At 38.0% G+C, this 23114-nt stretch overlaps 1 protein-coding gene across 3 annotated transcripts in view; it reads left to right on the forward strand.

Moving 5' to 3' along the window:
* Positions 1-23114, forward strand: part of lrp5 (low density lipoprotein receptor-related protein 5) — a 205802-nt gene that overhangs the window by 77430 nt on the left and 105258 nt on the right. For all 3 annotated transcript variants that reach the window (XM_039738958.1, XM_039738978.1, XM_039738968.1), the window contains exons 3-5: positions 1622-1819; positions 10576-10772; positions 12496-12627. In XM_039738958.1, the coding sequence (XP_039594892.1) occupies positions 1622-1819; positions 10576-10772; positions 12496-12627 (527 nt within the window). The remainder of the gene's footprint in view (positions 1-1621; positions 1820-10575; positions 10773-12495; positions 12628-23114) is intronic.

The raw sequence follows: 23114 nt of genomic DNA on the forward strand, positions 1-23114 counted from the left end.
TCGAAAATGCATGTTTTTTTACATTCTGAACATACAACTGGATTACTGACATTTGGATTTGACACGAATAACATTGTAATGCTCCCCAAAATAACTTGGGACGTGTCGTGATATGCGCAATATGTAATATATAGGTAATATATAGCTATGCTGTCAAATATTTGTTTTGAGGCAAAGGCCACTTACAAATCCCCCAGTTTCTAAAGCACACACTAACTCGGTATGGATACGTATACTTACATGACAATGTCAATAAAGGACAATACTGTTCAGTGATAGAGGGGTCACTTAATTTGTGTTATTGTCAACCCACATAATGCTATAAACATTCAATAAACATCACACACAGAGCAATTCTTAAGATATCTAACATCAGTTCCCTATTACATGGTGAACAGCCTTAAAATAGATTAGATAGTTCCTTTCCCAAGGAGGCGATTACCAGATTAGACCACATTGTCCTCAGTAGCATGCTCCAACTCCCATCCTCAAGGGCCACTTCAGTATATAATCTTCTCTTTGAAACTGTAACTGTAATCCTTTACCTTCTGGCTTTATTTCATCCCCTCACCGGCCCTAACCAGTTGTCCTACATGTTTTGGTTTTCCCCTCTTCTGGTCCCCTTTAAATTTGGCCAATAAGGATTGACTTCATATCATTAAAGGAACCCCTTTTCAATCCTCCATGTTGAGGGTGTGGCCTCTAGGGGGTGTTCCAGCTCCCCAAACACTCAACACAACAGACACTGGCACAAGTCCAGCAACGCACAAGACTTTATTTTCAAGGGAAAAATGTCTTTCCTTTGTTCCCTACCAATCCACAGTATAAAGAACACAGAACTTTCTTCTTTCTTTCTCTTCCTCTTTTCTGTCTGCTCCACCTCCATCCTTCCTGACTCGGGCACCTCAAATGGAGCATTGAGATTCCTTTTATAGATTACCTGGAAGTGCCCAGGTGTCCCATGATCCCCTTCTGGCAACACTTCCAGGTGTGGGGGAAGTGCTGTAATAAAGGGCTCAGCAGTTCCCTCTGGCGGTGACCACAGGCCACAAAAGTGCTGAGCCTCTAAGCTTCAAGCCCATGGCATTGTACCAAGCCAGGGAGCTGCACTCTGCCATTCCAAGGAAGGGACTGCCCCGTAGGAGCTCTCTCCTTCAGTCTTTACATAACGAAGGCTTCTCGGCCAGGTAAGAGTCCCAGCCCACCACCATAAGGGGCAACACTTTTTAAAGAGACAATCCCAGGATACACAACATTAAACAGGGTATTTGATGTTACACGCATGTACTGCTGCTGCCACATGAGATGATTTTTTTCATATTGTTTGCTGTTGTGCAGTGTTGACCTCCATTGGGTTCTGTTATATCGGAATCTTGGAGATGAAAATGTTTTCACGGATATTCACTAGAAAAAACAAGAGGTAAGTAGCATTAAAAAGAGATTTGAGTGGAATATTCCTTTAATACTAAATCCATATCTATCCCTATGTCTGTCTTAACAACTCTTATCCATAGCAGCTTACAAATCTTTAGAGAATTAATGTGATTGCAGTTGAACCTTTGTACCTCATTAAAGCTTTAATACCTGCTTATTATTCTGTTTTTCTTGTGTTTTTTTTTAGGTACATGTACTGGACTGACTGGGGAGAAGAACCACGGATTGAACGGGCAGGCATGGATGGCAGTACACGTGAAATTATTGTGGATTCAGACATCTTCTGGCCTAATGGTCTCACTATAGATCTTAATGAGCAAAAACTGTACTGGGCAGATGCCAAACTGAGTTTTATTCACCGAGCCAACTTGGATGGTTCTTTGAGGTATGACATGCCAGTTTTATGCATTTTTTAAAGACAGTTAAACTGTTTATTTTTTTGAATGTTAAGAGATCTAAAAAGTATCAGTGTTTTCATTTTGCCAACTAAGGTGTGTCAGAGGTTTACCTCATCCTGGTGTGTAGATCTTTTTAAATAAAAATATTCAAACATTGAAGAAACTCCTTTGACAGGCGCCTTAGCAGTAATTTGGCACTGTGCCCTGCACTTGCTACTGCTTATTTATTTTCTTTTTAGTAATTAAGCAATGAATCTTCCACTTGTCAATTCTGAGAATGTACGTTGGCAATTTTCATTTATTAGTCAGGTAAAGGTCTTGGCAAGTGATCTCTGTCACAATAACTGTATTGTTTAAGCAGATTCATTTGCTTAACACGTTTAAGGCATTATTGCAATGTTTATTTGTTTAGAAAAAAAAAGTTTGTTCTTTAACAAAAATCATGCATTTGACATTTCAGAGTTCTAAAATGTTGCTGATTCACTGTACCAGCCCTACTGCCGCCTTTGTCTGCTATGAATCAACTTGTTGTGGTTGCATTTCTCCTAATGTTAAATGCTTAGGCCTTCTGAGAAATATGAGAAGTCCTTAGGTTTACTCTGTTGCGGATTTTCACAATTTTTCAGCTGAAGGCCAATTTACACCTGCAGGTTGTCTCAGTATTTTTCACGCATGTTTCTTGATCGAGACCCTATGTGAACTCAGCCAAGGAAAAAAAAATTATCCATATAAAACAAACTAAGATTTTTCTCCAGTCAAAACCTAGTCTAAATCCCATAAAGTTTTGTTGGATAACTTGTATGGACAGAAGAAAAAATTGCTGGTAAATACTGGAATGCAAAACTTCATTGCTTCCTTATGCTTGATTCTAGGTTCTTGCAAATGATGTCAAGAGATGTTTGCCCTTTGCTCAAGTAACTTGCTCATTTTTAATAATGAGAGAACCCTTCAGAGTTCGCCTTGTTGTTGAGTTCGTGGAAATCATGGAAATGTTTGGGATTGTCACAGAACTCCATAAAATGCATTAAAGTGCATGAGGAAGAAGTAACTGAACTAGTTTTGAATTGATTATAATGATGCAGTTGTGTTTTAATTGGCCATAGGAGCTAGGGGACCAGCTGTCAATGCTGGAGCAATTATTGTGGACAAAAAAGATAGATAGATAGATAGATAGATAGATATATATAGATATATATAGATATATATAGATATATCATTGTGCTCATTGTGCTAGTCTTGGGGCAAACCTGGTGTAGCTGGAATTTCTTTTTTGTTTCTAATCTCTTTTCAGATGCTTTGTGCTTTTTGCCTTTTAAATAGTAATACATTTTTCATTATTATGTTGCAGGGCCAAATGTGTTTTTTTTTTCCCTTCAAGGATGGTGATGGCTACTCTATAAGTCTTATTTTAGATTGTCGCTGCTGTACTTGGCTAATTATGTATGCAGCTAAGCCATTTGGTATTGTGCTGCCAGTCACAAAAATCAGTTTTATATATCTGGAGGCAGTGCTCCTAATATTCTCATGATGGTTAGCTAATATATCCCTTAAATGAAAATACTGAAAGTTTTTTTAGTTTTTAAACACATGCAGGGTGGAAGGCCGGAGTACTGATCAGGTTGTGACATCACACAGCCTCGAAGCAGCTCGGCAATGATTTTACAGTCTGCATGTGTGAAAGTTATGTATACAGAGTAATGGGGATTGTGGAAGAGAGGTGAAGAAGAGAGTGCAGGCAGGGTGGAATGGGTGGAGAAGAGTGTCGGGAGTGATTTGTGACAGACGGGTATCAGCAAGAGTGAAAGTGAAGGTCTACAGGACGGTAGTGAGACCAGCTGTGTTATATGGGCTGGAGACTTTGGCACTGAACAGAAAGCAGGAGACAGAGCTGGAGGTGGCAGAGATAAAGATGCTAAGATTTGCATTGGGTGTGATGAGGATGGATAGGATTAGAAATGAGGACATTGGAGGATCTCCTCAAGTTGGACGTTTGGGAGACAAAGTCAGAGAGGCGAGATTGTTCTGGTTTGGATGTGCAGAGGAGAGATGCTGAGTATATTGGGGGAAAGGTGCTAAGGATAGAGCTGCCAGGGAAGAGGAAAAGAAGGCTTAAGAGAAGGTTTATGGATGTGGTGAGAGAGGACATGCAGGTGATGAGTGTGACAGAACAAGATGCAGAGGACCGAAAGATATGGAAGAAGATCATGTGGCTATGGTGACCCCTAACTGGAGCAGCCAAAAGAAGAAGATGATGTGTAAAAGTTCAGTGCATCGCTGCTATAGCTCTGTGATGTCACACTGGTCTTAAATGTATCATGGACTGTTGGGTACTGTGCTTAGCCATCAAACCCGGCTACAATTATTTCCAGGAAGATACTAAGCGAACAAGGTCGAATATGCTGTATTCGCTGTAAAAAAATTAAAGCTTTGACGAATTTCGCTAATCAGCATTGCTCAGTTTGTAGAAGTTTGTTTGCTTTCTAAGATTAGCCATGCCTTTCATAGCTACTGTGTTTTACCAGCAAGGGTGGGGAGTGTGCTCATGCTGGGGTGAAGCAACAAGAGGTGCAGTAATGGCAACTAAAGCTAGTGGCACACTGCACAAACTTTAGGTAGAGGGGACAGCATTGCGCTGATCTTGTCGCCAGAGGATCACATGACTCAATGGCAATTTTCCACCACGTTTTCAATATTTATAAAGTCTAGTCAGCGCACCCCTTTTTCTGACAGACGCCAATGTGCTGCGAGAAAAAAACAGTGCTGCAATAACGTTTTTGAGGTATAGTGAGTTCAGCTGCAATCTTGGCCATTTTTACTTTTTCCAAATACTTTCATAGTATGAGAAATATGAGATGTCTGACACAGAAGCCTCTCTTCTGTTTGCACAATCTGAGACATCCATGTTCTTTATTCCTCCTAGCTACTTTATATGCATTATACTTCTTGTTGAACACTCATTGGATGCCAGCTCTCGCCCCTTTTACTGAATTTTGATTTTTGGAGAGTTGTACACTAGTTGGATGGAGTTACTGAGTATATAAAACTACAGGACTGACTGTCAGGGGATCGTGCCATGATTACCTTCAACTTACTAAGATCATGTCATAGTCCTGTGCAACTGAAAAATGCTGGAAAAGATGTATTATTTGATAGGGCCATACATTTTAGATAGAGAAAACTTTTTGTCCCTGGGAAAGGGGGAATTTGGCTTTTTACAGAACTTATTTAAATAAATAGGTTAGCAAGTGAATAAATAAATAAATACATATACACACATGTATGTCTGAACACACACCGGAATGACTATAATGCAGGGAAATTAAGAAGAAAAAAAATGAAAAGTTCCGACTTGGCTGTCACAGTCTCAGTGAAGCCTTATGCAGACCTTTTGCTGTTGGTATAAAGGAGCCCCAGTTGTGTTTCTTGATGCACTTCTGAATAATTCATTGGCTGAAAGTCAACAGTGTTATTGTGTCAGAGAGAGAATGTACAGCGTTGTTCAGAATGGCACTCAGTTTTGTTTTAATTCTCTCCTTCACTATGTTCTCCAAAGGGTCCAGAGTGTGTCCTATAACTCCACTTGCCCTTTTGATTAGTCTGTTGATACAGTGGGCCTCTCCTGAAGTTATGTTATCAGCCCAGCACACCTCACTGGCCTTCCCAGAGTTACAGAAGATGTGAAACATGTCACTTCCCACATTAAAGAAGTACACAACTAAGGGAAAAGAGCCTGCACTGCACTGCTTATGTGTTCTGAGACTAGTCTAGCCTGTCATTACTGTGGACCCCCAAGTATTTGTATAAGTGCACCACCTCTTGAATACTGACCAGTCATAGGGGCTGTTTGGTACAGTGTTAGTCAGTAACCAGTTACGAACACTTGTTTTGTACACTTACAGAGAACAGTGGAAAAGGTACCAGCATTTGTCTCATTTATCTGAAATGTATGTTTGTTGTTCAAGTTCATTATTAAGAATCAGTAGTGAATCCAGCACTCCACCATTGCTTCTCATGCATCCTTTCCAGTTAGAATAGGAATGGAAAGAGTTTTTTGTCAACTCTACTGGCTGCTAGAGGATTCTGCTATTGATGAATGAGCAAATCTTAATGAATTCCTGGGATAATTAACTATTGGCTTTCATAGGTGGCAAATACGAAAGGAGCTCTACTTGGAGTGCAGCTTTCCTGTGGTTTGGACTGTTCCGACTGAGCTATATAACAAAAAAAATCACTTCATCTGGAGGAGTAATCTGCCTTGTTTACTTGTAGGAAGAAGTGAATGGGTTGTTTGCATCTGTGCTTGAGAACCAAACATTTCTGAACAAAGCTTTGCATTTATGCTTTGTAGACTTACTTTTTAGTTAAAAGGCATTTGGTTCTCATAATAGGCAAAATATCAAAAATTTTGTAAATCAATGCTTTTTAGCAAGTGTGTACGCATTGCTGGAGCCATCTGATTTACTGATTATAAGAATCAAGAGGAAAAAAACCTAATTGTTTGCTTTCTGTTTTTGACTTTGTCTCTGAGTTAATGAGCAAAGTTGTTTTTTGCAGCTATCACTATAGGCTATGAAACAGATTTTTTTGTTTTAGTCTGATTTTTAAGATCTCAAAAAAAAAATAAACAATGGTGTTTACTGCAGCCATTTGGTAGAAATAGGGCTCTTCTGTTTATCAGGATTGCAGTCGTGTAAGGTGAACAGAGATTTGTGTGGGAACTTAACGCAGCCCTCATTGTGTCATGAACACAAGGGACCTAACAGCACAAACTCAAGAGCGTTGATTGATTCCCATGTTTGTTAAAGTTATCTGAATTATCAACTCGTGAGAGAAAGCCTTTAAAGGTATTTTTAAAATCAAGTTTTTTCCAGATGGGGTTATTATATTGACTGGGACATTTTAATTCAACAAAAATCTAAATCACATTTAAATGTTAAGATTTATGACTGTTGAGGAAAAGCAACAATAGTAATGCCTAGTACTCGCCTTTTATTTAAAAAAAAATTGTGGAAATAAATGATCGTTCACCTGGAGTAGCATAATAATTTATTACATCATACACATTCATTTTCAATGCTGTCCTTTGTCTTGCGTGGTTTGTGGCATAGAGGCAAGTGTGTGTTTGAAATGCAGAAGTATACTGGTTTTATATTGGCAGATGGTGTAGAGTTGTTGTTTGGGCACAGTATTTGAATGACTGAATACTGGGAACATATGCAAGTCAATTAACTAACCCTGATCTTGAATTGTTAAATATATGGACTATATGGCCATATATAAAAAGCAAACTAATGGGCTATTTATCTCTTTCTCAAGGTTAAAATCTCAGCAGCTGCATTTCTTAGAACAGTGACCTGTTTAGCTCTCTCAAAGTCTAGTGTCCTTGACTGACGTTTGTAACTTAGCAGCAAGAAAGAGAGACAGGCCGTTTGCATGCAAAAAAGCCAACAGCCTTTATGCTAACAAGTAAATGTGGGCTCATAAGCTACTTAGAAATAAAAAAAACATTAGTCTTAAAATTATTAAAAACTTATGTTGAAAGGACATTGATACACAAATATACATTTTCTATATGAATCACTGTTGGTTAAAAAGCTCTGTAGAGGCAGAGCTTCCAAGTTGCTAGAGATTGACTAGAGACGCTGAACACACTGATCTTTATAGGGGCATCTTGGTTAATGTGCCTCAGAATTGCTTGTAAGAATAGTAATAAGACTTGGGTTGTGGTCATAGTACCCGTTTTTAAAATGAGCAAGAAAGTTTGTTTCTCTTAGGGTCCAGGTATAATAATCACCCCAAGCCCTGCTTATGTACAACGTATTAAGTCCCATATCTCACCCGAGTTTTTCAAATGGCATAAATAATGGAAACTGAAGTGACTGTACACAAGGCCTTTTAATACAGAGAGCTTTCCATGCACAGCTTCTCATGGGCCACATTAATTCTGCCCTACTGCCTTACAAATTCCAACAATAACTAAATGAAACAATCATTTATCTGTTCAGCTGTTCTCAATCTTGCTGGTCTGGTTCACTGACTTCTGTTTGAACCACAAAATTATCCACATCCTCCCTACTGTCTGTGGACTGAAGCTGTGGATAATGAATGAAAGAATAAGGTCACAGGTGCAAGTAGTCAGAAATGAGGCTTTTACACAGTGTGGGATGGCCCACTATTGGTGACAGAAGAGGTAACTTGTTAATATACTGTAATAGGACCTGAAGGGTTGTCAAGGATGGTTCCTTAGTGCCCAGCTGCATTGGTATATATGAGACATGACCAAAGTCACACAGGATATATTATTGAAGGGTACAGATGGTCTCCCCAGAAAGAGCAAGGGATTTGGCATACTGGCCTTGCCAAGTTAGGTTAGCATATCACTTCTCTATCCCTCATCAGGAAAATGGATGATAAAAGTAACATTTCCATGATTTATGTTTGTGATTGACTTACATGGATTCCTGCTTAGATTAGTGAATATTAAGAATTAATTTACTGGTACAGCACAAAATATTTAGAAATTGTAATCCAGATGTATTCTTAGGTTTGCACTTCTCTCCTCTGTGTAAATTTATGGTCACCTGTTTCTTATAACTTAATAATTGATGTAAACTTATTTTTCCTTTTGTGTGTTTTGAATTTGGGATTAAAGAGCAATTAGCAACTTGTGGGTGTATCACATTTTGTTTTACTAAGGGATTCTTAGGTATCATCAAGCTTCATCTACTCATCAGAACTCAGCCCAAATGCATTAGGTTTTAGGTTTATTTTTCTGATTATGCCATAGTATACTTTGTTCTTGATTTTGGCTGCAATTTCTGTTTATTTTACACCAATTCTTATTTAAGACTTATCCATCTTCAGGTGAAAGCAGTAGGCTGTCATCATTTGTCTTTTGCACAGTGGCATGTTGTTACTGTAATATGAGAACTGGAGATTTTTGATTTTGCCTTTTTTGATTTGATATTCTTTTGCTAATCCCTGAAGAGAAATTATCTTTATCCATGACTTTTGGGGGTTAGAGTGCAGAGTCGGCCATTGTACAGCATCCGTGGAGTAATTTTCAGGTCAAGGGCCTAGCTCATAGGGTCCAGCAGAGTAAGATCCCTTCTGGCATAGTTGTCAGCTTAATAGGTTAATTGAGGGTTGCTGTTGCTCTGTTTTGGGGATTTTTCTAGACACTCTGGAGATTGTAGCATAGAGATCGGTGTTGGCTAAAGCCCATATTGTATTACTTGACTTTTTGTTGGATGGGATGTCAAACTTGAAGACTGCTGTGGCCAATCTTATTTCCTGATGATGTTGATTACATGACTAGAATTCACAGGGCATGACAAACTGCAGACTCCATGATGACTTTCCAGCAGTTTCACATTTCAAAAATATAGCAAGCTCACCACTTTTTCTGACAGCCTATTACATGCTGCTTGATGGAGACAGTGCCAGTCTAAAGCCTTTACAGATATGTCGAGTTCAGCTGCAGTCTCTGCCCTTTCCATTCTGTTGTGGTATATAAAACATGTGACATTAGACAGATGGGGTCTCTCTTCCATTTGTCAGGTTCAAATCTGCACTGTTCCTCATTCTTTGTAATTGCGTGTTATGGACTTATAAAGCAATTACAAAGAATGAGGAACAATGGAGATTTGCTTTATATTGTCTTATGGGCGAGTTGTTATTGGTTGTCAGCTCTTATACACACACACACACACACCTTAAAACAAAATCAAACGTGTTTCATTTTGTCTGAGTGAGTAGCACAGTAGTCAAAACTCAGTTGCTGGGTATGTCAGACTACACGACTTTCTGTCATTAACTTGTGCCAGGACTGCCTCTGACTCTCCAAGCTTATATAAATGAACTCTTAAACTGAGTATCACTGGAAATGTGTAATGTGGCAGAATCTTAAGTTACTAGATAACATAAACAAAATCTGGCCACTGTCTCTGTTTATTCCTAGTATTCTGGTTTTATTTATTTACTTATTTATATTCATTTATTTATTGTGTGTTTTGTGTCTATGTTCAATGTCTGTGGGGTCACATGCAAGCAAGCATTTCATTGTATATGTGTACTTGTATACATGACAGTAAAGAATTGAATTGAAGTGTAATACACTGAACAACCTGCAAAACAAGACCTTGATACTTTGCTTGTTAGAATATGGATGTTTGTTTATATTACTATTTCATTTTTGTGTGTATTCTATGTAGCTTTTGTGCATTATGAGCTATAATACTGCAGTTTCTTCTGGGTGTCAGTTATTTATCTCTCTGGCTCGTCTGCCTATCGTTCTTACCCTGAACAGATCAATAGAAGAAGGCAAAATGAAGATCTCAAATCTGACTGGTTAAATGGATTAGATGTAGCCTCACAGTGTTGGGCTAATTGTTGTTTTCCACTTAAATAGCACAGTTATCTCTGTAAACGGAATATTTGATGGATAGATTTAACTACAATATAATCAGGGTGCATTCATGATGGTTTCTTCATATTCTACTGTACTATACTGTGGCTGTCTGTGGTCTTTAAACTCATTTGACTTTGCAGAAATCTGTTTTTTTGGGCTGTAAAGCATTAACCATTTTTTTTTTTTTGCATTTTTTAACATTATGATCAAATATTGCCTTATCTTTTACTAGCATGTTCTATTCTTATAAAAGTGAACCACTTCAAAAATGTCTATAAATGTACTCTCAATTGCAAAAAATAACCTACTGTGTTTTTTTTTTCCCCCCAACAGGCAAACTGTGGTTAAAGGTACATTGACGCATCCATTTGCATTAACTTTATTCGGCGATACTTTATATTGGACTGACTGGCAAACCCGTTCGATTCATGCCTGTGACAAGAAGACAGGGGAGAAGAGAAAGGAAATACTCAACGGCATCTATTCGCCCATGGATATCCAAGTTCTGAGTTCAGAAAGGCAGCCATACAGTAAGTGTCTGTTGTGATTTGTGGTGTTTGCTCAAAACTGTATTTGACATGGAGGTATAAATAAAAAAACAAATTATATATATTTTATTATAATAGGAAAAGTCTGTCCAAGTGCAAAAGATCATCACTTTAGGGTCTTTTTATTGAAGATAGTTTATATTAATGTTTATAAAGAATAGACAGAAAATGGTTAGCAAGATGTTCTTCATATAATCCAATATGAGAAGTTAGCAAGATATGCATGATACAATATGAAATTAATATTCACTTAAGTATAGTACACACTTTTCCCCAAAGCATCTTGAAATCTCCAAGACGTTTTTGCCAGCTGTCGCCTTGCCATTAATGATTGCTTTTTATATAATCCATCTTGTTAAAAATTAATATCGCTAGTGTTCCATTCCTAATGTATAAGAATTTTCAGTGGAGAAGTTAAAAGTATTATTTTAATCTCATTGTGTATCTCTGTATTTTTTTTTTAAATCTGCTTTTTCCAAAGTTTGGCAGTGCTGATGATTGTATTTCTCATTTATTATAAACTTCATGGTGTTACTGCTTCAGTGTGTGCTTTCTCAAAGGGCAAATAGCTCTTTCCTGGACTCATTAAAGAATTTTCACTCTTCTGAGAGCTCTTGTTAATTGAAACAAAATGTAGGTTTATTTTATTTGAAGTCTTGGCTTGAGGTATCTTCAGGGAGGTTTGTCTTCCTTTGGAGCAAGAAACTCGGTTCTGATAAATAAGTAGCTGTGCTGATTCCTTTCAATTGTTGTTTGTCACTCAGGTGGCATGGTTTCTTTCCTGACCTGACCACTGTGTCTATGAAGTTTACAGATTCTTCAGAACTCTATAGTTTTCTCCAGGCATTCTGCTTTCCTCCCACATAGACGTTCATGCTAGGGTTAGGTTGGCCTGGTGTGAGTGAGTTAATAAGATGAACTGCCAGTCTCTTTCACGATTCCTGCCTTGCACCTTATGTTACTCCTCATGCTCCTCTATTTGAATGTGTAGGTTAGGTTTATTTACTCACACAAATACTTTGGAGCTCAGTCTGCATCTGTGTTAATACAAAACACTTAACTTTTCTCCATAAGGAAACAATAATACCTACTGGCACAAGTTTGCATACCTTTCTTATTCTTGGACTCAGTTATTTTCTACAGCTAAGCAGTTTTTTCCCTGTTTAATGTTTTCTCTCTTAAATCTATCATGACTGCAGATCAAAAATCCCAAGGTCCGGCAAAAGAATTTATAAAAGGGGGGGTATCTTTCTTTTGAAATGAAAACAAAATACATAAATTGTTCTTCATTTTTGAAAAAAGGCACACACAGAAATTGGCCAGATATACTTTGCATCTTTGATGTTCTGTATATTGATTATGAGATAAAAAATGAAACATGTGCAACTTATAGAAACTTTTCATCATAAGCCAATAAGTTGGAGCTTTTATGAGAAGACTCAAGTGCAAGTTGCTGTGGAGGTTACTAATGGCATAACAATCTCAAACTGTTGTGCTTAACCTTGTTGGCATGCTCATACCTAGAGGGTATGAGTTAAGAGAGCCGCATAAAAAATTTAATAGGTTATACATAAGTTGATTGTGTTACTTAAAAGCATTTTACATAAAATTGGCTTTGTTTAATTTTCTTTTAAAGAAGAGAACATTCTTTTTCTAGTCTCTGTTTAATGTCCTGTCATTAAAATGTATTTATTTCTCTTTGTAGTTCGAACACCCTGTGAAGAGAGCAATGGCGGATGCACTCATTTATGTTTGTTGTCCCCACAAGAGCCTTTCTACAGCTGTGCATGTCCGACTGGTGTCAAACTACAGGAGGATGGGAAGACTTGCAAGTCAGGTTAGTATTTTTCAGTGCTTGCAGGTGACGTGTATTTAACTATAATATGGATATTCATTTGTGAGATTCTGTTTATTCAAACAATATGAATATGGGTTTTCAAACTGGAAGTCATTTGTCTTTTTGTGATTGAAATACAGTAGAACCCCAATTATCCGAGTTAATGTGGACCGATGCTACCTCAGATGGCTAAAAACTTGAACGAAACAAATGGCCGCTGTGGTGGTGATGCAGAGCAGAGAAGGTGAGGGCTGACATAGAGAGGTCAGCTGACATCACCAGGGAAACTTGTCACTCACACCGGTCATAGATCGCCTCTGCACAGCTGATTGATGGAGGTCTCTATGTATCACATGCCATGAAGCAATCACTTCTAAGGCACAGAATGCAGGTTTGAAGTTCACCACTGCCCTTTGAAATGTAAAAACACAAAATCCCAAGTGAACAGCACAGTAGAGCATATGTACATGGTCGTCGTTGGCAAGACACTGACAGTAGCCGAGGAGTAAGTGAGTCGCGGCCTCATTCCCACAGCCACCAGCTCCTCGACAACTTGGTTAGTACAGATGAGGTTCAAAGCATAGTATTTACATGCCCTGTACTTCATGATTCATATTCATGATAAGGCTTTTATGAATCATGAGAAGTTGGATAAACTTGGTAAAACAGTGCATGGATAACCTGGGTTATACTGTATTCAATAACAGAAAAAATGTTTTCCCATTTTTGCAGACTTATGGTTTTCAACACTTTTTTACATCAACAGAAGTCTTTTACAGTGGTGGCTTTTGCTTCCAATAAACAGTTTAGCCATACTTGAAGTTCTTTGAGTAGCAATGGCTGTGGCAGTTCTGGGGTCACCTGTTTGCCGTGAATTTGCTGGATGATGCATTCAAAATGTTCTGCATTTGTCCAAGTAGCAAAAATATCGTCATATTCCTCTTTTATGTTCTTTTTACTGAATGAATAATGTTATCCGAATTCTCACTAAATAGCGTACAGTGACACAAATGCATGAACCTATCGGTGGACCATGAAATACATTGTTAGATTAACTCTCACCTTGAGGCCGAAAAAAATGTACTCTAGGGTTTAGGTTTGGTTTCTGTTAACCCTCATATTGTCTTTGACTCAAATTTGACCCCTTGTTTGTTGTATTTGAAATCCGCAAAAGCACCCAGGGTTTGGTCAGGATGAACCTTTATGGTTTTATCTTCACTTCCCCAAATTAATGAACAAAAAATAAACATCCCATAATTTGTATAATTTATATCTTGTCATGTCTTTCAGGCCAATTTTGACCCAACATTGACTTTATTAGATTTTCTATTCCATTTAGGATATAGTAGTTTAACTCATTAAAAACCTTAGTGTCATCTTTTGAGTTTAAATTTGGGAAGGATGGTTGGTTTTACTGTCATTGCTAATGCTCATGTTCAGCTGTTGATTAAACAATGATACTTTTATATCCTTTAATCAGATCAACATATAGCAGCTAGTTTCACTGTACATAGTTTAAACATACTGAGTCTAAAACCTTTTTCACCATTTATTACATATCTCTCTATTTTTAAAAAAAAAAAAATCTTGGAAAGGAAAAGCAGGGTGACGAGACGTGATCTTCTTGGAAGACACTCAAAAGTCCCGCGAGATGCAAACAATATCAAATAAGAGACCACAACCAGCAAAACACTCAGCCATGTAAAGGCACGTAGCACACACAGATCCTGTGCTCTCAGCACAAATAAAGCGTATAAGGACAATACGTTCTAGATGAAACATCAACGACTAAGCAAAGAAGAATGACCAGCGCGGTGAAAAGAGACCCAAAAGCATTGGAGAGAAAAAAGGCAGATAAGAGATTTTGAAAGCATTGGAATTCAAAAGGCTCAGACAAACGATGGCGCGATACACATGCAGAGAAAGGTAAAGAATATGAAAGCAGTAAAATTCAAACCAATTGTAGCGTCCCAACCAGGCTGAAGCCTTTTTTGTTTTAAGTGACTGTTAGGTCCGATTGAGTTGTGGGTGTGAAATATCATTATGGTGTTGTACTCTTTAAAACAGTTGAATTTACCAAGACAGAAAAATCATGACAGCCCATTTTTATTGTGCTGTGTTAAGATCAAAGGTTAGTTTGTTACCAGTAACTGTTCCCAGATATTCGTATTGCTCTAAAATGTAGTTGTGAAAAAGCCATTTCAACCCAAATAATGGGTTTTTTTGCGGTTTTTAAATTGTTCTACACTATTAACCTGACAAATTGCTATTGGTACAAAAATTCCAAATTCTAGGTGCAGAAGAGCAAAAAGCCAGCTCACCACTTCTTTTCAGGTTGGCTCTAATGAATTATACGTAGACCTTCATTTTAAGATCTGAGCTTACGATTTGTAGTATAATGGGACAGACATTCCAAAATATGACGGGTGGGATTATTTAAGGCTTTGTAAACCGTTAGTAGTTTTTAAAAGTCAATTCTAAATGACACGTGGTAACCAATGTAACAACGTTAAAACTGGTGAAATGTGCTCTGATTTTCCTTTTCTAGTTGCGTTTCTTGCTGCTGCATTCGGCACTAACTGTAACCAATTGATGTCTTTCATAGGTAGTCCTGTAAGGTGTGCATTACAGTAATCTAGTTGACTGAAAACAAAAGCATTATCTAATTTTTCAGTGTCTTGCAAAGTTATGAGAGGTCTGACTTTAGCTATATTCCTCAAGTGAAAAAATGCAGTCCTAGTAAATGGATTAATATTTGATTTAAAATTTAGGTTAGAATCAATAGGTACCCCTAAATTGTTTGCCTCTGACTTAATTTTTAAACCTAAGGGATGAAGTTTATTTCTAGTAGCCTACCCACACTACTGTATATCCATTTTGCCAATCACTTAGATTTCTGTTTTCTGCTTATTTAGTTTGAGAAAGTTATTGCTCAACCAATCGGAAATAGAAGTAAGACACAGGATCGGAGAGCCAAGAGTGTCATGGTCATCAGCCGCTAGCAATAACTAAAGCCGTGTGTCGTCTGCATAGCTGTGGTAGCTCGCCTTGTCCTTTGAGATAATCTGACCTAACGGAAGTACAGTATATGGATTGAGAAGAGCAGTGGTCTTCTCCTTTGTGAATCGAGTGAGCATTGCAAAATCCGCGTTAGGAATTTTCGACTGTCAATATTGCGTGTCGTGTATTCTGGCATTTATTACGATGGTCCCAACAGCCCTGTCCTCATGCTTCTCAAAGACTGTCGCCGATCTTCTCGTAATACAGTATATCTCATACATGAGCTCCGGGAAAACAAGAAACAAAAAATTTCTTTTTATGTGAATGAAATCTTGAGGTTTACGAATAATTGAACCCCCACTAACAAATACATCACCAGAGACTGCCGGCACTGTGGGAGAGCGGAAAGGTTAGAAGTGGTTCTGGATGATGATACTTGCCTGAGCCAACAGAGGTGATCTAGCCTTGAGCCCATGCCTGCATAGCTAAAACAGCCTGATATCCTCATTGTCATCATTGCTTCAGATGGACGTGGGGGCAAATCTTAAGAAAAGCACCCTGCCCTGCCATTTCGTCTACAGTTCTTTTGTGTTCCTGGACCAGTCCAGTCTGTCATTGATGTGGACCCCAAAGTACTTGTAGCAGTACACTACACACCCATCTGCTCCCTGAACAGGTGAATAAAGCATACAGTTTGGTATAGTGAAAGTCAATGACCATTTCCTTGGTTTTGATGATACTAAGTTGCAGGGGTTTTTTTTTTTCCTACACCAAGAGGCAAAGTCCCCCTTGTCAATAAACTCCATTAGTGCAGAATCATCTGAGACCTTCTGCAGGTGACACAAGATGGTGTTATATTTATAGTCTGACTAAGGAGAAAAGGAGAAAGGCCTGCTCTTGTGAGTGGACCAGTGTTGCTCACATCCACATCAGAAACACTGTCCAAAATGCTAGGTATACTTCAGCGCAACTCAAGAGACATCCGTTACCACAGTGCCACTGTGAAACCGATCCTCTCAATATATGGTTATGTGCGAACTTGTGAATGGAATATCAGCCTTGAATTTTTTTTGAGACTTAAAATAGCTGTGAAATGACTGCATAAGGGAGGTTTTACAAAGTGATAATCTGTTGCTGTTAAAATGAAGCACTTACATCAGCTTCTGGGATTGTCACCTTTACAATAAAGTGTGAAAGTGCCAATCTGTGTTTTAATGTCCTCAGAAGTTTTAATGCTGCTCCAGACTGGGCAATTTGTACTTGCTTTATTTTAAATTCTGCACTTCTGTAATATTTTGCTGTATGATAAAATAGATATAAATGACTGCTCTAACACACTTTTCAAAGAACACCTGTCTGCTGATGTAGTGGAAACAGCTGTCTGGTTTTAAGTCCTCCTTGAACTTTATTTACGGGAGTATATGGATTTCATTTTTATATTTGAGCAATAAAACATCATGCTTGTTTATGACATAGAAATTTTTTTTTTTAAGTTTTTTCTTTCTACGTTTATTTTAAGTGAAGCTGATTAGCAGTCTCCAAAACAACATTCTGCAGGTTTTTTTTAAATATTGTAAGTCATTTGAAAGTACTATATTTGTTAGAATTCAGTTTTTATTGTATTTTGCCAATATGTGAAGGACCAAATCTAAATTACATTTATTTGCTCTTTTGTGAATTTTAGACACACTGTTAATAACTAATTTAGGCTCTTAAAGTGTACTTAATGTTGGAGACATTTTGATGTTCACTGCCTAAAATATAGTGCTGCACACAAGCCTTGTTTTGTATTTTTAAAATAATTTTCAAAAAATTTGTGGCAAGCAGTGTGGGTGCAGTGATCAAGGCTTTGAACTTCAAATCCTGACACTTGTGGATTCAATTACTGCTACTGACACTGTGTGAACATGAGCAAGTCACTTCACCTGCCTGTGCTGCAAATGGGGAAAAAAGAAATCCAACTATTGGTCTGCACTTATGATTTGAATGGAAAATATTTTGTGAGTTTTGAAACCTTATTGCAAAAAGCAGCAGATGATGCTGTAACTCATCTACTTAAAAGGACTGCGTCATGGGGCAGCTTCGGTGGCTGCCGCAATGGCTACTGGCTGAGGGCGCTTGTTTTAAAAGTGAGCCATAACAAGCCAACAGAATCACAGTCAGTGGTGTTTTTTTTTGTTTCAATGCTTCACTGCACATCTGGATTACAATTACAACCATCGGATTACGGATTTCATCTTCTTGTGCCATGTCTGCTTGTTTGTGCAAATTTGTCTCTGTTGGAAAATGTCTGTCTGGGGAGTGCTCCCAACTTTTGCAAATCTTCACTTAAGTCAGCATCACAGTAGGGCAAAACTTTACATAATGTTCAGAACACTTCACAGGGGATGTCATTTCATAATTACACCACCATCATCTGTATATTGGAAACTGAGCAGAGTTTTTACCATTTTTGTGCTTAGTGTTTTGTTGGATTTCTTTTACTACCATAAGTAACACATTTATTGTAATTTAAGTTTTGTAAAAGTTATAGTTAATTAAAAAAGACTTCTGAAGTATGCAGTCTGTCTGAGGGATGGCATGCACCTTTGTCTTGGCAGCCAGTCTGATGCATATGATTTGATTGCACAGTAATCGCTCCGTCTTGTTTTTCTTGGAACTTTGCATCCTATTTAGTGCATTAATCTTAGAATGTACTGTACAGTAATCCTGGGCCTAAGACCTGTTTGTGTAGTTCTTGAATTTCCCTGTCCCCCTAACTCCCATGAATTGCAAGATATTATTGTAGTGTTATCTCAACTGTTGTAAGTAAACTTGGAAAGAAAGAAAAAGAAATAATGGTTGCACTTATTTCGTTTTGGTACCATGGTTGACTGTTCCAAAGTTTTATAGTGTTTTCCATTAAATGTCACCTCATTTAAATTAATATTTTTAATGTATCCTAAAATTCTTAGCACAGTTTTGCTAGATGAACAGTATAGAGTTCATCACCTTGTAATGAAAGTAATCAATATTTGTGTGTGATGTTCATTTTGCTAATGCTAACATTTCTGTCGTGTATTTGCCTTTAATTGCAGTTTTTATTTTGCAGCTGATCATATTACCAAAATAAACACAGCCATTTGTGGTGCCGAGTTATTTTCGTTGACTGGGCAAAGCCGCAATTGAACCTTGTAAAAGCAGCAGCCCCAAACAGGGCCTCTCGCTAGAGTGAACCCACACCCACTGAGCACCTCTTAAAACGACCAGCTCTTTATGTAGAGCATGCAAGGAGAGCAGCTAAAGCTTTTTAAAAAAACAATCCTTTACTTTTAAATAACTATGTGTTGTAAATATGATTAATTGATTTTTAAGTAATTAACTAGCCCCATCATTTAGTTTCTCAGGCACGCCTAGTTATTGGGTGCCTGCTTTCAGATCTGACAGATTTTAAGGCTGAGATTAATTCTAGCCCAGGAAATGTTTTTACTTTTTCCTCTTCCCTTCACTTTCAAATAAACTTGTCTGTTTTAATTTGGGGAGCAGTTTTTAATTCTATATTAGCCGTGTTTCAGAGTCGCAGATGTTTATGTACGAGCTAAATGATGGTATGTGACTTGGCTCACAAAACTGTCGAGCAAAATTAAGGCTAAATAGTATACAAGCAATTGTTTAATGTTTGATGGAAATGGGTTTATACTAAAGGTCGATTTGTGTGACAGTTGGTTAAGCTTAACATTTAGTTTTTATAAACAGACTTTTATGTTTTTTCTGTATTAGGAAAACATGACCTTATGCAAATATAGAAGGCATTCACATAAAGACAGAATCCATTTTATTTATGTATTCCTATCCACCTTGACAAATGTGTCACCATAATCTGGTCATAACAAAGTATACAATTCTAATCACAATACCACTCGTAACTCTAACTAGTGATAGAGCTTTGAAAACAACTGTAACATTATTTCGAAAGTGTGGTATTCTGTTTAGTTTGTGTTCTAAAAACTTATTTTCATGAAAAATTCACTGCTTTTTTTTTTAGTCAGTTTATTGCAGCTGTCATGTGTCAAAGCCAGAAGATATAACATTTCATAGGTACTGCTCTCTCTTAATCGCTCTGGTTTTCCATTAGCACGTGCACTTTTTCTTTTCATATCTGCCTTAGTAAAAGGACAAGTGTCTGTGTTTCTCTGTGTGTCCATTCGGTTGCTATGTGTCTGTCATTCCAATTACATCACATTTTTAGTAATAAAATGAATTGCATTTGTCATTCCAGTAGACGGCACATCTATTGCACAAACATTAATGCTACTTTTATGAATCCTATACTGAATGGCACATGCATTGCATGCTGCACAACAAAAGTTAATGCCGAGGTCTGCATTGAATTCTTGGATCTCAACCCCTCTTAGACGGGTTGCACAGCTAGTAACTTTATTATTTGGATTGTCTCAGAAAATACTTCTTAAATTCCAACTGTAGAGAGGTTAATCATAAGCAAAGAATTCTTGTTACCAGAGCCTGCAGTGCTTGTATACATATTTATCCATGCTATCTCGACATGATTAATAAATCACAATATTTGCAGACTGGACTGGATTATCCTTCCCAGTTGCCAACCACCATATGCCTTGTATTTCACTGTTGCACTCCCACTGCAGTGTAATGCTTCTTTTGCTGGTGAAAACTAAGGCTGTGAAGTAGGTGGTAAACATCTGGATCTTGTAGTCACCAGGCTCAGTAGTTTGTTTCTTGGATTTGATAAACCGTGCATCCCTGTTATACATCTCTTATGCAGATTCACTGTTTATAACATCGGCAAAATCTGACCACCTCTGAGTATGCAGCATGACTTCTGGTCCAGGTTTTGGTCTTGTCATGTCTAGATTACTGCAACACACTACTAGCAGGAGGTCATGTTTGTGCCATGGAGCCACTGCAGGTGGCTCCAAAATGTAGAGGCCCATCTTGTGTTCAATCAGCCATGACAGGCGCACGACAGCTGTCAGGTTACTACAGTTGGCTTCCAGTAGCAGAATTTATTAAGTTCCAGTCCTTGAATGTTGCCTCCAGAGTCAGTAGTCAGTTTGTCGTGTATACAGAGATACTGGTGAGGAGCTATGCCCCTTCTTACCCACTTAGATCTGCAGTGTCTAATGATACCGTGTCTGTGTGGTGTCAAATCTCAAGCAAAGAAATTTTGGTGAACTTATTTTTAAAGTCAGTAATGTTCTAGGGTTCATACACTTCCAGCTGCAGAACACCTGGAATATCGTCCACAATAACAGCAAAAGGAAATTTAAAAAAATAATGCAAAACTTGTCTTGTGGCACCTTAAATCCTAATAATGAGATTTAAATTTACATGATGAGATGGGAACTTGGCCAGTATTTCTGTACTTCTGTCTGAACATGGCTCCTTGGAATTGGGAAAATAAGCAGGTTTTGCCAGTCTCCACTGACTAAAATTATTGTAAACTCTTGAAGAATGGAGAAGGTAGTAAATTAACAGCATTATACCAAATCATGACATAACCTCACCTGAAAGCTGTAGCTGCCCCTCTCTCTTCCCAAACCCCCCAAACAAAAACCTATTCTTTCTTGGCAGTGAAGCATTTAGAAAAAAACACAAATTGCTCAAAGGCATGCTGGTGCATTGTGTTTTTGTACATGTATATAGCACCTGAAATTTTGCCTTCAGGAATAGTGCTGATAAAATTCCCAGCTTGTATCTTTAAAATGTGCAAGCAAGAGACAGGCAAGCAAGCATCCAAGAGACTGCACTTACCGACTCTCTGAATGGTAAAAGCTTGGGCTATTTGATTTTCTTTTGGATGACATCACATGACAACTTGCTATGCTTACACCAGCCAACTCTAGCATCATCTTTGTAAGACCACCTTATGAGGGCCAGAATATTCAATATTTCATTGAGAAACCTGGATTTTATTTGAACTCGCCTCATGAGCTAGATGTGCCTCTTGGACTGTAGTTTGCTCACTTCTTTTTTGGATGTAAATGCATGTTGGTCTAAGGAGTCTTTCTCATGGCGAAGTTTACATCATTGTCACTGCACCACAAATCTAAACAGAAACCCCCAAAACATGGGATTTGACAGTTTGTATAAAATAATGAAAAAGACCCTCAGAACACATACTTGGAGGGCTCTGTCTGTTTGCCCATTTGTTGTTCATTAATGAGATATAGATATATATATATATATATTTATTTATTTATATTTTACTGTGCCAGTAATGCAGATTGACTTTGAGATTAATGGATTGCATACTTATAATTTGATTTTACTTACCCAGTAGGATGGAATTTTCTACTTTCTTAAAAGTTCTGATGGAGTTTGTTTGTTTATGTATGTATGTATTTATTTTTATAAATGGAATTTGGATGGGGTCAAAGATTTACTATTGAGTTAAGGCTCAGATTCTGATTTGATTTTCAAAACATCTGGAAAAGCTAATTTTAGCAAATTGAAAGTTAGTGAACTTGTGCACTTGATTGCTTCCTGTTTATTTTACTCAACATTAATCTGTGTTCATGATAAATATCTAATTTATTGTACTGTATTTTTGATGTATATGTGAGTAACACTGGAGCACCACAAGGAACAGTCCTGTCTTATTTCTTCACTCTGTACACCTTGGGATATAAATATATTCTAATATATTGATCATGTCATTTGCAGAAATTCTCAGATGATTCTGCATTTATGGGGTGGATTGACAAAGGGGATGAGACAGGGGAGAAGAGTCAGGGGGCAAAGTCTGCAACTTAATATCAGTAAAACCCAGGAACTGCTTATTGACTTAAACTGCACCAAAGTGCCTCCATATTCAGTTACTAATCAGGGAGTGGATGTGGAGGCAGTGCACTACTACAACTATTTGAGGATCCACTTCAGTGGCAGGTTGAAATGGTTTTATGATCTTTTAATGGTTTTAAAATCTTCCATAGAGTGATTCCTTGTGGTATCAGCAAACTGAAATTTCCATGGAAGTACTGGATGGACCATTCCATACTGATTTGTATGTTTATCTGTATGGTGTGCGTATAATTTATATGTACAGATGCTTAACCAATATTCTAGCAGTGTTACATTTAAATTGGATGCTTTAAAATATTCATCCATCCATCCATTATCCAACCCGCTACATTCCAACCACAGGCTCATGGGGGGAGTCAGCTGGAGCCAATCCCAGCCAACTCAGGGCGTAAGGCAGGAAACAAACCCCGGGCAGGGCGCCAGCCCATCGCAGGGCGACTACACACACAAACACACACACAAGCACACAGTAGGGACAATTTAGAATTGCCAGTGCACCTAACCTGCATGTCTTTGGACTGTGGGAGGAAACCCACACAGACACGGGGAGAGCATGCAAACTCCACGCAGGGAGGACCCGGGAAGCAAAGCCGGTTCTCCTCCCTGCGAGGCAGCAGCACTACCCACTGCGCCACCGTGCCGCCCCTTTAGATATTCATATTCTATAA

The sequence above is a fragment of the Polypterus senegalus genome, chromosome 1 (genome assembly GCF_016835505.1).
Source record: "Polypterus senegalus isolate Bchr_013 chromosome 1, ASM1683550v1, whole genome shotgun sequence".
Classification (NCBI taxonomy): Eukaryota; Metazoa; Chordata; class Cladistia; order Polypteriformes; family Polypteridae; genus Polypterus; species Polypterus senegalus.